The sequence below is a fragment of the Sminthopsis crassicaudata genome, chromosome 5 (assembly GCF_048593235.1).
Source record: "Sminthopsis crassicaudata isolate SCR6 chromosome 5, ASM4859323v1, whole genome shotgun sequence".
Classification (NCBI taxonomy): Eukaryota; Metazoa; Chordata; class Mammalia; order Dasyuromorphia; family Dasyuridae; genus Sminthopsis; species Sminthopsis crassicaudata.
Genome location: NC_133621.1, coordinates 258,952,830 through 258,969,641, shown reverse-complemented (window position 1 = coordinate 258,969,641; position 16,812 = coordinate 258,952,830). Strand labels below are relative to the sequence as shown.

Here is a 16,812-nt window from a genome sequence, read left to right as displayed (position 1 = left end):
AATCCAATGAGTAGCGTGGTGTTTGGCATATGCTCATTTCTAAACTATGCTTTTTTCATCTATTTATTGAATAATGACCAACATTTCTTACATCCATATGCACAGTTTATAATTTTAAGCAAAGGCAAAAAGTTAAAGACATAAAGGTTTCAAAAAAAAGGTTGTTTTTATAACCCACATGAAATGAATGTTTTTAGATTTTTGTGACTCTTCAAAAATTTCTTCCATTAAATAATGCCTCATTTTGGTGTCTTCCATTTTGTTTTTAACCAAGAAACTCAAAACTACATCTAGTCATGAATTATTGTGGTGATGATGATGATGAGCCCTAGTAGCAATTCTTCATGTATGCAAAGTATTTTATAACTATTATTTCATTGATCCTCACAGCAACACAGGAACATGTTTTATTATTATTATCCCCATCTTAACAGATGAGAAAACTGAAGAAGATAAAGGTTTAATTATTTGATACGAGTTTTGAATTTACTTTTTCCATACTCCATGTCTAATACTCTATCTACTATGCTGAAAAGGTTATGGGCTGTGGAGTGAAAGGACCCAAGTTTAAATCTTACTTTCTCTACTTAATTGTCTTTGTGGCCATGAGTAAGGCAATTAACCTCCCTAGTTCTTAGTTTTCTTACCTGTAAAAGAAGAGGCTGGAAAAAAAAATGACTTCTTATGTACTTTTTAGTATGATCCTTTTTTCTCTACTTCAATTAACTCTAAATTTTCCTCTTTATGCTTCTTTATTACCTTTATGGACAACTCACTTTTACCTTGAACCATCTATCATTTTGATTATTGTTATATTTCAATCTTTATCTTATTCTTGAGAACTTTTGCTAATCTTAGAATGACTTTTCCTATTTCCTCATCTCTACCTAGTAGAATCCTTTCCATCCCTTAAGACATATCTGATGCTACTTCATCCTTGGAGGCCACTTTATTTTCCCTATTCAAACATGTCACTTTTCTCTTCAGAATTTTCATGGTACTTAGTACTGTCTTTCAGCAACTATCATGCTGTGTTTTTGCATTTTTATATCACTGTAAATGATCAATACATATTAGTTGAATGGAAAAATGATTGGAAAAGAATATTATTAGAATGCAAGATCCAGGGGGCCGTCAAGCATAATAATTTATCTTTGTCTCTTTCAACAATATCAACAGATATAACTGCTTATTCATGGAATCACAACATCAGAATTGAAAAGGAACTCTGAAAAAATCTAGGAAAATCTATTTCTGAATAGAAATCCCCAAAACAATGTCTCAGAATGGTTATACAATGGGAACTAGCAGACATTCAGTGACAGAATCTCATAAAAAACTAAAACAATTCATACTTTTGAACACCTTCAATTAAGACACTTAAATTTGGGGACAGCTAGGTGGCACAGTGGATAGAGCACCAGCCCTGAATTCAGGAGGACCCGAGTTCAAATCTGGTCTCAGACACTTAACACTTCCTAGCTGTGTGACCCTGGGCAAGTCACTTAACCCCAGCCTAAAAAAAAAGGAAAAAAAAAAAAAAAGACATTTAAATTTATGGCCAGCAATGCCTGCCACTTTGCAGCTTCCATCCATGCCTTCCATTATAGTCTTGCCCTCTGGGATCCAGCAAAGTAAGTTTAAACCTTTCTTTTTACCACATAACAATCATTCAAGTACTTGAAGACAGCCCTCATATTTTCCTAAGACTTTTCCTCTCCAGATTAATGATTCCTTATTCCTTCAGCCAGATTTCAAAAGACAGAAGATCCAGATTTAATAATCATCTTTATCACTTTCTTCTGTATGCACTCCAGTTCTCTATTTTGAAAAATGGTATACAAAATTGAACACAGATTTTAGTTGTGTTCTTACCAAGAAAAATACAGAACTATCACCTACATGAAAAGATAATTACTATAAATTAATATAACATGAATATATATGTATATTTGTTATATATTACATATACAGACACACACATATCTCTTTATTTTTACATTTTCTTTATTTCTTAATATATCCATCTTCCCACAAATTTGCAAATTCTATACCTATGGTTCCCCACTTATGCAAAGAAGAGAGTAAAAGATTTTACACTCTTATTAATGCATTCTGCAATTTTTTTTAAACTTTTTAAATTTGTCATGCAATTGTCTCATACTTGGTTTGAATACTAATAGAACTTTGATCCCCACAATAATCTGTAAAGAAGATGTTATTAAGGTCCTATTTTATAGATGAGAAACCAAAGAATGAGAGAGATTAAGTTCCTGGGCCAAAGCCACATAGTTGATGCCTAAAGCATAAACAGAATTCATAACATTTTGATTTGAAGTCCAGCATTTTTTAATGTATTTGTTTAGTATTTTATTCTTCCCAAATTAAATGTAAAGTACAGCATTCTATCAACCACTCTACCTATCAATGACAGCTTAATTGAATCAGATAATATAAATCTAGAGCAGACTCCTCCTCATGATTTTGTGATTTCCTCTACAATTCAGAAGCAAGAGTGTGGAAACTTGATGGTGGAAATCACTGAGGACTAAATTTAAAAGGTAGAAATAAAAATATATATATATATATATATATATATATATATATATATATTTTTTTTTTTTTTTAATAAAAATATATATTAAACAAACAAAAAAAAAAAAATTCCAGGGCGTAGGAGAACATGTCTTTGAAATACAGGTCTTTCATGGAAGGAAGGAATATCTTGAATAAATAAGAATATTAAATTGTGCTATAATGTGATTTTACATAATTTATAATTTTTTATCCCTTTCTTGACCCCATAGACCATTTTTTGAAGTTTGTAATATTTGAAAGAAGATTTAATATTTGTTACATCCATGTCATAGGCAGGAATACAAATGTTTAATTTTCTTTAGTAATAGCATTATCACCATTATCATTATCAATCTATAAGGCCTTGCAATTTCACAGTCAATCACATTTAAAAAGCATAGGGCATATTAAAATCTATTTAAAGGTAAAAAAGAATGAATTATTTTACTACTCTATAATTTGCTACTTCTGAGTATCTACAGAGATATAATTTCATCTAAAGCAGAAAAAAACCAGAGTTCTATACATAGGCATGGATCAAAATGAGCTGAAGTAATTTAATATTCAAATAATCATCATTATTTCAAGAATTAGAAACATCAAACATGACACCATGCTCTCTGTAATTATAATATATTTGTTGGGAAATGATGGGTTTTTTCCCCTTATACAGTGTGAATTAGTTAATATGTTCTTTTCAAATTGTGCTTGAAATTAGCTAATGGGGAAAAGAGAACTATTTTGTACTACTGATATTTAGAAACTACAAAACACATGGGCATTTTCCCATCATGATTCCACAAATCAGTTTAGATCTTTCTTATGTCTTTTAAGAACCCTGAGGAAAACTGAATTGTTATAGTGTGAGAGATTTGAATATTCAACAGAGTATAGTCAAAGGTTCTTCAGAAAAACTTATGAAAAAATTTGTCATGGCCTCTTTTTAGCAATCTCTATACCTATGAATCTCTTCTCAAAATGATATTCTTAAATAATTGAAAAAATGCTAAATTTCAGCTAGAGGTCAGTGGGAATGAAGATTTATTATTTTTTTCCCAAGTTCATGGATCCACTGAAATAGATCCTATAATTCCTGTGAGAAAGAAGGGGGCAGGAGGTGAACCCCATGAACTCTATATTAACTTGTGATCAATGTGTTTGCTTCCTGTGAGAAGGAAGTATTTAAGAGAAGGGACAAATCAATAGTGAAAGAATTTTAGGCATTCCTAGGAGTAATATTTCTTAGGTTGGGGGCACTTATGGTATCCCTCAAACTGCATACCACAGAAGCAACTTCCATTTCTTCATGTGTGAGACAATTTTGCTTATGCATTTTATTTTGGTATCCTTGTCAGTACATTCCCTGTCATATAGTAAACACTTAAAAAGAGTTGATTTGTTTGGTACACTTTTTTCAGACAGAGTCCAATTCTTTGCTTACTTCAATGACACATTGAGTAAATAAAGAAAAAAAAATCTTCTTAGAATTACCTAGAGGAACAGGAAGAAGAGCAACAGTACTCTTCTTAACCTGCATGGAGTTGAAGCAGGCTTCTCCAGATTGCCTCTACATTCCAAGATTTAAGAGGAAGCAGAATATACAATACATTGGAAGAAGCTTTGCTTCTGAAAACAGACTGTGAGTTCAGATTCTACTTTTATTATTTACCAGCAAATCACCTAAACTCCATGGGTCTTTTTCCCCATCTATAAAATGAGGGGGTGGGATAAATTATTCTCAATCCCTTCCAGGGCGTAGGAGAACATGTCTTTGAAATACAGGTCTTTCATGGAAGGAAGGAATATCTTGAATAAATAAGAATATTAAATTGTGCTATAATGTGATTTTACATAATTTATAATTTATTATCCCTTTCTTGATCTCTATAAATCTGTAAGCACCTTCTTAAAACATGCCAGAAAGTTTCCTAACAAAAAAATATAATCTTCTGGATGCTATTTTTCTATACAAAGTGAAGAGTCTGCCTCAAACAAACTTTTGTCCCCTTTCCAGGGCATGTTATTCTAACCTGTGAAAGGGAAAACTGAGTGGGCTCTATTTCATAAAACATGTCTAAACCCTATTCATAAAATTCTGGTTATTACAACCAATGGCCATTCTTATATGTCTTCTATTACATGACATTATGGCAAGTGGCTTGATGGACAGTTTCCTGTCTTTAGCCAACTGCCTCATGTCAAATGTCAAAGCAGGCCAAAGTGTCTTATTTAGGTGGGAATTCTCTTTTGTGTTTCTATCTTCCCCCCAAAAGTATTGTTCATACAATGCAAACTGAATTACAGTATGTGCTCAAGGCTACACCTGGTCCTGCCACTTTTGACAAAGAGCTTCAATTATACCTTAGAAATGAGAGACCTGCAATTTGAAAGGCTTTTACAAGAATTATGCTTTTCTTTGTGAAGGAGAAATAAATTTCAGAGGCAAGTCTAAAGCTCAGGTTCTCTGGCTCCAGCCCAATGTTTTACTAGTTGACTAAGGTAAATGTGGATGTCATTTTTACCTAGGCCTATTTCTAAAGGATTTTTTCCTAGTTCTGGCTATATTGAAGTCTAAAGGAGTATACTATATATATATGCTGGACCAGAGTACTGCTGTAAAATCCTCTTTTCTGAACAACAGCAAAGAGATAGATATAACACTGTAAATTTAAATGTAAGTTAACTGGCTTTTTTCTAGTAAAAGCAAGCATAGCTACTTGAATTCTTGAAAAATTAGGTATTTCCTTTGTCCTTTCTCTAATATGAATGCTCTTATAAATTAGGCATTATTCATTTCAAAACTGTCTGCATCATCATTTATTATAAAAGAAAACTTCATTAAATAGGAAATTATGTGTATATGGTTAAAAACATGTCAGGGAGACTAATGTATGCATGGAACTCAGTGTATATTCACAGCAATTTTTAAAAATAAAAATCTAGATATTATTATAAATTATAAGCTAAATTTAAAAAAGAAACATGGGCAAAAAAGGGAAAAAGATAAAGAAGGAATAGATAAGGTGGTTTTGGAAGGTTCTTATAAAGGTATAGAAGAATTGTCTCATATTTATTTATGTTAAAGAATAATGGAGTGATTATGACAATTAGATAGGTCCATCCATCACTGCAGGGGATGCAACAAAAAAAAAAAAAAAAAAAAAAAGAAGGTTTAGAACAAATAAGATTTAATAAAAGCAAGGATCTTAATGAAAATTTGAAACAAACAAATATGAAAGAGTTTGATTTAGGAAAGAGTGAGTTCTTCCTCTCTTGAACTCATTGTATATTGGCCCATGTTTATGAGAAGGAAGCTCTTATTTAGGTAAGGTGAAATGTGATAGCCTTTGAAATTCTTCACTTTTGAAATTCCCAAATTCTGTGCATGGCAACTTTGGTCCTCACACTGTCTTGGGCTGGGGTTTCCTGTGCATTTGATGCACTATTAGAAACATGAAGAAAGATGATGGAAAACTGGAGGCAATGGGAGGTGAAACCAAGTTGTGAAAATGTAGGTGAATAGATCTTTGAATTCATCCATTGGGCTATAGAAATGCAAAATGTGGTATCCCATGGGATTCATGGTTTCTTTGCAAAATTCTACTGCTGAAAATCACACCACACTATCTAATTAAATCCAAAAAGGCATCCCAATTTAAAGAAAAAGTTTTCAAGCATACTTCTTATGAGTAATAAATTTGATTTCTTCTGCAACTTTTCCCCCATGGGTTAGCCCTGTGAAGCAAAACAAAAAAAGTCTAATCCTTCTCTTCTACCTTGTATTTCTATTACTTTGTTTTGTTGAAATTGAGATCTGGTTATGAAATCATGATACTTGTACAATATGAGCTCTACATATCTATTTTAGGAGAAAGGGAGTTTTCAATATACCTATACACAGACTGACCCTCAGTAGACATATTTTTTTTTTCCCAAAAGACAATCTTTTAAATAGTTGAAAACTTATCATTCCTTACTAATAATTCTTTTTATCTCTGGGATAAACATGCCTAACTCTTGTGTGTGTGTGTGTGTGTGTGTGTGTGTGTGTGGTGTAGTTGTTGTTGTTGTTCTGAATTTAAGGATCCCTTTGCTTGCTTCAAATTTCTTTTCTCCAATTGCTTCTCCAGATAGCATCTAAAATTATATTCCTATTATTGTGCTATAAGAAATGTTGAATAGAATAACCTGAAAAGACTTATATGTACTGACACAAAGTGAAGAGATCAGGACCAAGAGAACATTAAACATAATAAAAGCAACATTGTACAATGAAAAAATTATGAATGACTTAATTATTCTCAGCAATACAACAATGCAAGAAAATTCAAGATAAAAAATGCTATCCACTTCCAGACAAACAACTGATGTCTGAATATAGATTGAAGCATACTTTTTTTCCACTTTATTTTTATTTTCTTCCTCTCCCTTCCTCCTTCCTTTATTTCTTCCCTCTTTCTCTCTCTCTCTCTCTCTCTCTCTCCCTCCCTCTCTTCCTCCTTCTCTTCCTCTATTTATTCCTTCCTTCTTTCCTTCCTTCTTTCTTTTCTTTGTGAATTTTCTTTCACAAAATGAATCAAATGGAAATATTTTAAGTGACTACATTGGTATAACTGTATCAGATTGCTTACTATCTCAGGTAGGTAGGGGATGAAGGAAGGGATTGAATATGAAACTGAAGCTTTAAAAAAATGAATGTTATAATCTGTTTTTACATATAATTGGGTAAACATAAAATATTAAACATTTAAAAAGTTATAGTCCTAAAGCAGAAGCTATATCATTTCATTCTCTGTTAAAGAATTATGTCTACTTCTTTCCTCTCAATAAAAGGCAAACTTCTCTTCCTGATATTTAAAATCTTTTACAACATGACTCCAATTTACCCTACCAAGCTTGCAGCATCCCTTTCTCCTTTACATCCCTCACATTCTAGTCAAACTGGATTGTGTGCCACCTGGTTCACAATATTCCATGTCCTCTATACCTTGCATGCAATCCCTCCTTGTCTCTGTCCCATAGATGCCCTAGCTTTATACCAAACTAAATTTAGTGTCATCTTCTATAGTTATTCTTTTCACCCCACGTACTAGTTTTTTCCTGCCTAGAAATTACTTTGCTTTGACTTTGTACATATATTTATTTGTGTCTCTCTATTATTTCCCCAAACAGCATAAAACTTCTCTTAAGGGCAGGATCGGGTTTCTATATTTATATTTTTAGAAATAGCATAGTACTTGACACTATGAAATAGGAGATAGGCTAAATTTTCCTGTTTATTAGTCAAAATATTTTTTCCTTGTCTCAAGAATCACTTAGAAATTCATCCTCTTTTCCCAATTTACCATCCAAATTCTATAAACAAGCTAAGAGGAAAATTTTTATAGACAATTTATGTCAGAATCAACTAAGTTGGTCTACAAAAATGTAAGAAAAAAGAACTAATATATGATTGTTCTGTAAGAAATGACCAACAGGATGATTTCAGAAAGGCCTGGAGAGACTTACTGATGGTGAGTGAAATGAGCAGGACCAGGAAATCATTATATATTTCAACAACAATACTATATGATGATCAATTTTTCAAATGTAAAATGGGATTAATAATAACACCTACTTTGAAGTGTTGTTGAGAGGATAAAATGAGAAAATAATTACAAAAAGCTCTTACCACAGTACATTGTATACAGTGGGCACTTAATGATTATTTTCTTTCCCTTCTTCCCAAAATTGCCCTCCATCTCACCTTCTCTAATAATGTAGGGCCCATTCTGAATTTATGATATCAATCTTTTTTTTTTTTTCTTTTCTTTTTTTTTTTCCCTGAGGCAACTAGAATTAAGTGAGTTGCCCAGGGTTACACAGCTTTGAAGCTAGCTAGCTTTAAGTGTCTGAGGTCAGATTTGAACTCAGGTCCTCTTGACTTCAGGACTGGTGCTCTATCCACTGCACCACCTAGCTGCCCCTATGATATCAGTCTTAAATAACAAAGTTCTTAAGAAGAAGAAAACCATAGCTTTTGGTAGAGAAATTCAAATAAATTGGTTTCCATAGTGTTGAGCAGCATTGAGCCATTACAATTATTTTATGGGTATTTTAATCATAAAAAATCCTCATATCATACCTTCTTGACAAACACAAGGGTTGATGATATTGTGGGAAGGGGCAGGTATAATAAAGAATTTTTTTTTAAAATGTTATGGGCTTTGGATCTGTTGCTACCTTGATAACCATGAGCTAGCCAGGCATTCACTTTTGCCCTCAATTTGATCATTTAGAAACTGACTATATGAACTCTAAAGTTACTTTCAGTTCTAACATTATATTTCATTTTAATTTGATTTTAAAATATAATTCTGATATGATATCCTCAATTGGTATAATCATACTCAGAATAAGTAACACAGTTGTAGTCACTCCTACATATAGTTATTTCTTCTATCCTTAATGAAAAGTGGCTTGGAGTAAGTACTACCAGAATTAAAAACAGCAGTTCGAACTGCAACTAAAACTGTGCCTTCTGCTAAGACTAATAGCCAATTTTTACACTGTTTTACATTTAAAGTATTCGGAAGTCAAAATGTGTGGCATTTTTCACTTTGCCAGTCCCATGCTGAATCGATGGCATACTATCAAGTGAAGAAATCCAAAATGAGACCAAGGCAGTCCTTGGGGAACAAAGAACTTGCCAATTCTCATAATTTAGAAAGAAATCTGTTAAAGATGATTGTGGGATTTTCACACTGTGAATCTAAACCATCCCATAATAGGGTTTATATTTCATCTAATCAGCAACTTGGAAACTATAAAAAGAATCCTTAAGTACTATTGGGGGAAAAAAATTAAAATTTGGATTGTAATTTGCAAAGCCCTTCCTTCCCCTGCATATGTTCCAGTAAAATAAAGCTTCTGAGTCTCATAAAGAATTCCTCCTTAAAAAAAAAGGAATAAAGTAGTCTTTTCAAATTATGTCTTAGATGCAGGAAACATAAAATGAAAAGCCTCAAGAAGGACTATAGGGGATCTTATGTCCATATTATTTGAAAACATGGGGTATTTTGCAAATTATATATATATGAATGCTCTTGATTTATTTTTTCAAGATAATCTTTTTGTCTACTGAGAATCATAAAAAAGGATTTGAAAACCTACAATATGCCTTTAGAGAGAGATTTGCAGACAGCACTTTTATCAATCCAATTGAAAATTTAAAAATTCCACTTCAATCAATGACTTAAAAACATTTCCACAATGGAATAGTACATTATTTGCTTAAGTATTTTATTGGTCACAAAATAGATGTAATGAAATACTTCACTAATAATTAATTATTATTCTACATTCTGACATGGCTTTAAATATTCACTGATGTGATAAGATCATAGCAGGTAATTTGAAGAAGTGAAATTAAAACAATGAGGCAGTAAAATGTAGTGAATAGAATACTGGGATTAGGATCAAGAAGATCTGATTTTAAATTTAATCTCAAAAATGCACTTCTTGTATTATTCTGGGTAAATCACTTAATCCCTATTTGCCCCAGTTTAACTACAAAATGGAGACAATAGCTCCTACCTCACAGTATTGTTGTAAAGACCATTTGGGGTAATGTTTGTAAATAGCTTTGCATAGGGCATTTTAGGTTCTATATAACTATTTATTCCTCTCCCTTCTCTCTCAGATGATCATAGCTTGAACCCAGATGCATTCATCTATGCAGGTTGAAACGGTCATCCTCCTTAAAGATTCAATTCCTCTTTCACAAAGCCCTTCTCTAGTGCTTTGCAAACCTCAAAATGCTACATGATTATCACTCATTATGATTCCTCTCTCACATCATAAACATCTTGTACTTAGCCAGTACTTCATTAATACCGGTTAGATTAAATTGTTAAATAGTAAGGATCTGCTGCAAACCTGACCAAAAGAGATAATAATTAATTTAGAAGCTGAAACAACATAAAAGAAAACTAAATGCAAAGCTTGGACAACATTCTAAGAACCTTCAGCCAATGACTGCTTTTAAAATGTAAATATTACTGCTAAGGTTATTTAATATAGTTAATACATAAGATGGATCTTTTCCCTACACTTACATTGAGCTTGTTCAAGAGTAAAATAGCTTCTGTGTGCTGACAAACAATCTTCCCCTTCCCTTCAATCCTACTCTGGGGTGAGTTCAAGTTGCTCTGAAGAAACTATACATTCCTGCTGGGTCTCTCTTGTAACTCTTGGTGTGTATCTATAAAACAGCTGGGTAGAGATTAGATCCATCCTACAAGGTCCATGTGATAAAAAATCTCCCCACACTATGGTACTCTAGACACAAGAGCTACCCAGAGAAGACAAGATATGGGAAAGTCATTCTGTGTTTCTTGACACAGGCTCATACTGACAGCCTTAGAATCTGCCTAAAGGGGATGATGGATACTCACTGTTAAGGCCAAGAGTTTCCCATAGGTGAGATGAGCAGGAATGTGGTCAGTCTTTGATCTCAAGGATTCCACATACCAATGTTCTGCCTCTGAAAGTCTGCTCAGCCTTAAATAGGCTTCACCTGAAATGAGATGTATCAAGTCACAGACTACTCATAATCTTACCACTTAAATGGAATTTTAAGTAATTTGGAATTCACTCAACAAGTATCCATAAACTACCTGCAAAATTATAAACTAGTTTGCCTAGCACCAAGTGGTAATAAAGAAAACATTTAAAATTATCTCTAAGCTGGGACAAGGCATTTGAGTATGTATAGCAGACTTAAAAATGGCATCCTTCCTGCTGAGTTATTATAGACATTTTATATATTAACTGCAAAAATGAAGGGAAATACTATGTAATTATACTGATCCAGTATGGCCCCATTTAAGAAATGGGAAAATGTGTTTTTTTAGAGGTGGGGGAATAAAGGAATGAAATATTGAATATGTTATCAGATGTCATCAATGTGTTGCTTTATTTTGATGAACTTGGTGGGGGGAAGATGTGTGTATAAATCTTTGCCACAAAGGATGACTTTGTGTGGGAGAAAGAGAATATATTTTAGAATGGAGATAATGTTAAAAAAAAATCAGCAAATATTTATTAAATGTTTATTATGGGCCAGGTATAGTTTTAATTGAAAAATAACAATAACAAAAATATAGGTAGTGCTTTTGATGGGGGAACTCTAAAATTGTCCTTGACTTTTGGGGTGAGCCCTGAAACTCTCCTGACCAGGACCCATCCTTGGGGCAGTTAAGTGGTTTCATTAAGATTGGCCCAGGATGCTCCCTACTTGGCTCAAACTTAAGTGGTTTTATTCAATTGGAAATCTAGGCTTGGGGGCAGTGACAACATTGCATTCAATTGAAACTTCAGTCTTAGATTTCCTTTTTAAAGGGCAATTTTGGGGCTCATTTCTTTGCAGAGGCCTAAAAGCAGGAATCATGCTATGCCAAGGAACTCTCTTTAGCATAGCTGCCTGCCAGGACCCCTGCCCCTTGTGAAGACATTCTCTTCTTAGCATTAACCCCTCTTTATCTCTCTGCCAGGATTTCTCTTCTAGGACTTATATCTCTCTGTCAGGACCTTGCCACTGAAGAAGTCAAGTCTCCTAGCAAAAGCTAACTTCTCAGTGTTAATAAACTTCCTTTTGCCAGGCTAATTTTTTGGGTTCATGAATTCTTTCACAATGGACATGCCCAAAGAGGGGTTCCCACAACTCTCTGCACTGCCACTATCCTCATCACTTTGAGGTTTGCAAAGTACTTTGTAAATATTAAGCAATTGTAATAATAAAGAAGCCATCAATAACTACCTCAGGGAGAAAATATCTGATCTTGATCTCATGAGGAATGGAAATCCAGGTTAACACCAGCAAAGTGTAAAAGTTTATTTTTGAAATACTATGGAACAAGGTGAGAAATAATACCTCAAAAAAATGAAATCAATAAAAAGGAAAATAAAATTGCCAAAAGTACAGTATAGTGCCAAAAGACTATCTCAAGAGAATTTGCACATGAAGCTGAATATCAACAATTTGATGAAAATGGAACAGATTTGGTAGATTTTTGTAAAGTGTCTATTGGCAACTGCAGATAAGATAGGAACCACTCCATTTAGACTTTGACAGTGGCAGCACTTAAGATAATATTCCAAAGAACAGCCAAGAACATCATGGCTCTAACATTTATTAGGTATGTTATTTGCTGGGCCATTGCCAGTTATTTTGATTTATGTCTTTGCCACTGAACTCTGATGATTTGAAGGGAAGAATACTGCTGATGATTTTGCACAGCTCGATCTCACTTAAATTCAATTTACTCTCAAGTCAAAAAATCATCCTTTGGATGTTATTGGTGCTCTTTGAGAAGGATGAACAACAATCATCTGTATTACTTTAACTAAATCCTTTAATCTCTCTGGGTCTTAATTTCCCCATTGGTAAAACAAGGAGACCTGGACCAGATGATAGCTATATCCCTTCTCTCTATAAATCTATATATCTTTGTGTTTATGTTCCTATTGATGTAATATGATTTTTTGGTCCCTTGATTTTAGGAGGGCTTCTGTTCTGGTTCTGATTCCAAAGTCCTAGCTTTGCCCTTCCCACACCCAACCTAGGAATCCTTTTGTTCTGATAATCTGCCTGATTCCAGAGATTCCTTGCTCACTGGTAATCTTATCAGTAATAATCTGGAAGGAGAATCACTCCTTCCTACCTTAGAGCCAAAATGATTGAAAGCTGGATAAAAGGATAAATTGAAAGCTGGATAAACGATAAATTGCTTCTGTTTCTCTGCGGAATTCCCTTAGAATTCCAGCCCATTTTTGTAATGGTGTTATCATTTCAATAAAGCTTTGCCCCTTGGCTAAGGAAATGGGTTCAAGCCTGAAAATTCTCAAAAGTTCTACTAGATAGATTTATAACTCCCAAAAAGGGGAAAAAAAAAAAAAAAAAAAAAAGATCTCATTATGTTCTTTTTCCTAAAAGCATAAATCCAGTATTACTACAATAATATGAAATTTTCATCAATGTGATACAGGCTCAATCTTTGAGGCAGTATTTTTTATAGACCCTTTTGATAGCCAACTACTATTGTCCAACTTGTTTATTTTGGTAGTACTGATCTGTAATTCATTAATTAACAACCTACCTAGGATGCAAAAACCTAAAAGGTTTGATAATGTATCTTGTCAAACATGAGACAATTACAACTCAGAAAGAAATCTGTGTAACCTAATGTAGTATTTCAAGGATTTTTTTGTGTGATATAAGGAAAAATAAGTTATCAGATTTGAAGTTAGGAGAGAATCTACTACTATGAATAATAATGGACAAGTAATCTCTCTCAGGCTGCCTAATGAATCTATTTATTTCTAGAACTTCTACTCTGCTACCTTGATTAGTGAATTTCTCCCCTGGCCCACTATTTGAGGTAGACCTCTATCATGCTTCCCTTTTAAATTTTATTTCCTTGCCCTTATTTTTCTAGCAGCTTCTTCAGAAGCATCAAATACCATACTTCTCTACTCCTCATTTCTACTTATTGTTCAGTCATTTTTCAGTTGTGTCTGATTCTTTGTGATGTCTTTTAAGGTTTTCTTGGCCATTTTCCTTTTCAGTTCATTTACAGATGAATTAAGTGAAACAAGCGGGGTTTTACCTGGGGGGAAGCACACAGATAATAAGTATCTAAGGCCAGTTTGAAGTCAGATCTTCCTGACTCTAGGCTTGACACTCTAACTACTATAGCATTCCCTGATCAATTTAATACTGTTAGTGTTTTTGCAAGAGCTATGTCACTCACATGGCCCAATTTACCGCTAGCATCTTTCCAGACCAAAGTCCCCTCCATGTCAACAACTCCTTTATGTGCATTTTCTCCTTCTTTGAAATGTATAATCTTTTGGGAATATGACATTTATATTTGCAACCCTGGGGCAAGGTACGATTTTTAGTACATAATAAGGGCTGAGAAAAGAGGGGGGGGTTGTTTGTTTTTTTCCATTTGTAAAGAGTACCTGGGGTAGAGCACCTCTGATGCTATCATTTCATATAGAAAGCTCTTAGCACAATTACTGGCACAAAAGAAGCACTTATGTGTTTATTGAATGAATAAATATAGAGCTGACAAAGAACCTGCTCCCAAAAGAACTCAATCATGAAGAGATGACATAAAATATAAGAAAAAGGCAGTAACTTATAGAAACATTGGCACATGTATAGACCTTCTGTAACTAGTTCCAGAATACTAAGATTTGGTCTCTTGGTTCTGTTTTGAAAAAATGTTTTTCTCTCTTTTTTTTTTTTTCTTTCTTTCTTTCTTTCTTTTCTTTTTTTTTTTTTTTTTTTTTTTTTTTTTTTCAATCAGCTACCTACTGGGAAATCAATGAGTCTTCAAAAAAGATCTGAATCACCTTTGGACTTATGTCTTCATCTAATCTCTTGAGTAACACTCTTGGGAAATCTCATTGACTTTTTCAATTTATCTATCTAGGTTTAGAAGATACTATTTGAGCCTCCAATCTTGTGGGTTTTGAAAATCAAGAAGGAGCCTTGATATCTTGATATTTCCGACTCTTGATTTTTCCAGAATCAATGTATCATTGATGGGAGTCACCTTTGGGAGTAGTCTTCAGGACTCAGTATAGGAATTGAGTTTGAAGGGCTAATGTTACTTAGAAACAAAGCTAAAAAGTGAACCTTTTTTCTCAATAAAGGTGACAGTACAGAGATAAAATAAAAAGAATGTCCCCAAAATGTTGGGGAAATGGTTGTATTCTAGTTCTTGTTATAGCTTCAAAGTAAATATCATTCTGTAAAAGTTAATCACTATTAAATGCAATGGGGGTGCTATACGTTGGAAATTATCAAGGTGACTAATACAACCAGTAGAAGCTTGATTTGATAGCACTGAAAGCTCCTTAACATATCCTAGAATTCCGAGGCATAAATGTAGCAACCTACCTCTGAAACAGTGAGACTAGAAGTACTTTATACATATTCATTCATTCATTCATCTATAAAATTGAGATTAACAATAATGGTAAAAATAAGCTCATGTATATATCTAATATTATTAAATATGGAATTTTCATATAAATTCACAATGTACTTTCAACATTTACTACTAATAACAATGATAATAATAATAACTGGGGAAAAAACTTCTGGGAAGACTTGAAAAATAGTTATATATTACAAGCTATCATTGATGGCTTGTTAGTTGAATCCCTAGAGGAAATACTCACATTGATGAAATCATAGTTCTACTGGAACATATGGAAAGCATAAAACAAATCAGTTTATAGAATAAACAGGAGCTTTTCAAAGACATGTTTAATATACATTTCTTCAGTCATTTGCAGATTCACATATAAGTTAGCAAGTCCCCTTTCTTTCATAGCTTGTAGAGTTAAAAGCAGAATTGCAATTTGCCTCAGTTTTAATTTGTTCAGTCATACATATCAAGGTAAAGGAAGATGAAAGAGCAATGACAGATGGCTGGCTCTTAAAAATAACTTTTTAATATGAAATAATTCAAACTAATTTTTACAAGAGAAAATTCAGAGTATGAGTTGCATTGAATATGACACTTTATTCTTTAAATCAAAGCCTTAGGCACAAAATATACTATACTAACAAAATTACAAAATCTGCAAACAACCATAAACATCAATAGCTATGGTAGATGGTTGGAAGACTTGATCTTGCTTGCAAAGTGTATCAGGATTATAAAATAGAAACTCGAGTAAGGGAAACAAGCTCAAGTGTCAAGAGGAAACAAGGTATCATGGAATGAACAATGGACCTATAGTTAAAAGATCTGGGTTGAAGTCCTGCCTGTCTTATTCATTAAGTAACTAAATACTTTGAGCTTCAAGCTATTTACAAAATTGCCTTTTAAATTAGGTTGGAGATGATAATAATGATTTATGAATTACCTCACCTCACCAAATTTTCATAAGGACATTTTGTAAACCTTAAGGTACTTTACAAACATAAATTAATGATTCTGCTCCAAAAAAACAGAACAAATCAAATTAATGTTCAAAAGAATTACTAATAGAACCCTCAAGCCTGGGGTAGAGGTCATCTTTCATCTTGGAATAAAACAATTTGAACATCAGTATATGTGATTTGATCAATATCAGAGAGCTCCCAGTAAGTAAAATCCCTCTACTAAAAAAGACCAACGATTCTGCAGCAATTTTTCAATTTAGAGACTTGCTTGGCATATGTTTAACATT

At 33.2% G+C, this 16,812-nt stretch overlaps 1 protein-coding gene across 3 annotated transcripts in view; it reads right to left on the bottom strand.

Moving 5' to 3' along the window:
- Positions 1 to 16,812, bottom strand: part of TMTC2 (transmembrane O-mannosyltransferase targeting cadherins 2) — a 526,397-nt gene that overhangs the window by 152,278 nt on the left and 357,307 nt on the right. For all 3 annotated transcript variants that reach the window (XM_074270881.1, XM_074270880.1, XM_074270882.1), the window contains one exon: positions 11,013 to 11,134. In XM_074270881.1, coding sequence (XP_074126982.1) covers positions 11,013 to 11,134 — 122 coding nt within the window. The remainder of the gene's footprint in view (positions 1 to 11,012; positions 11,135 to 16,812) is intronic.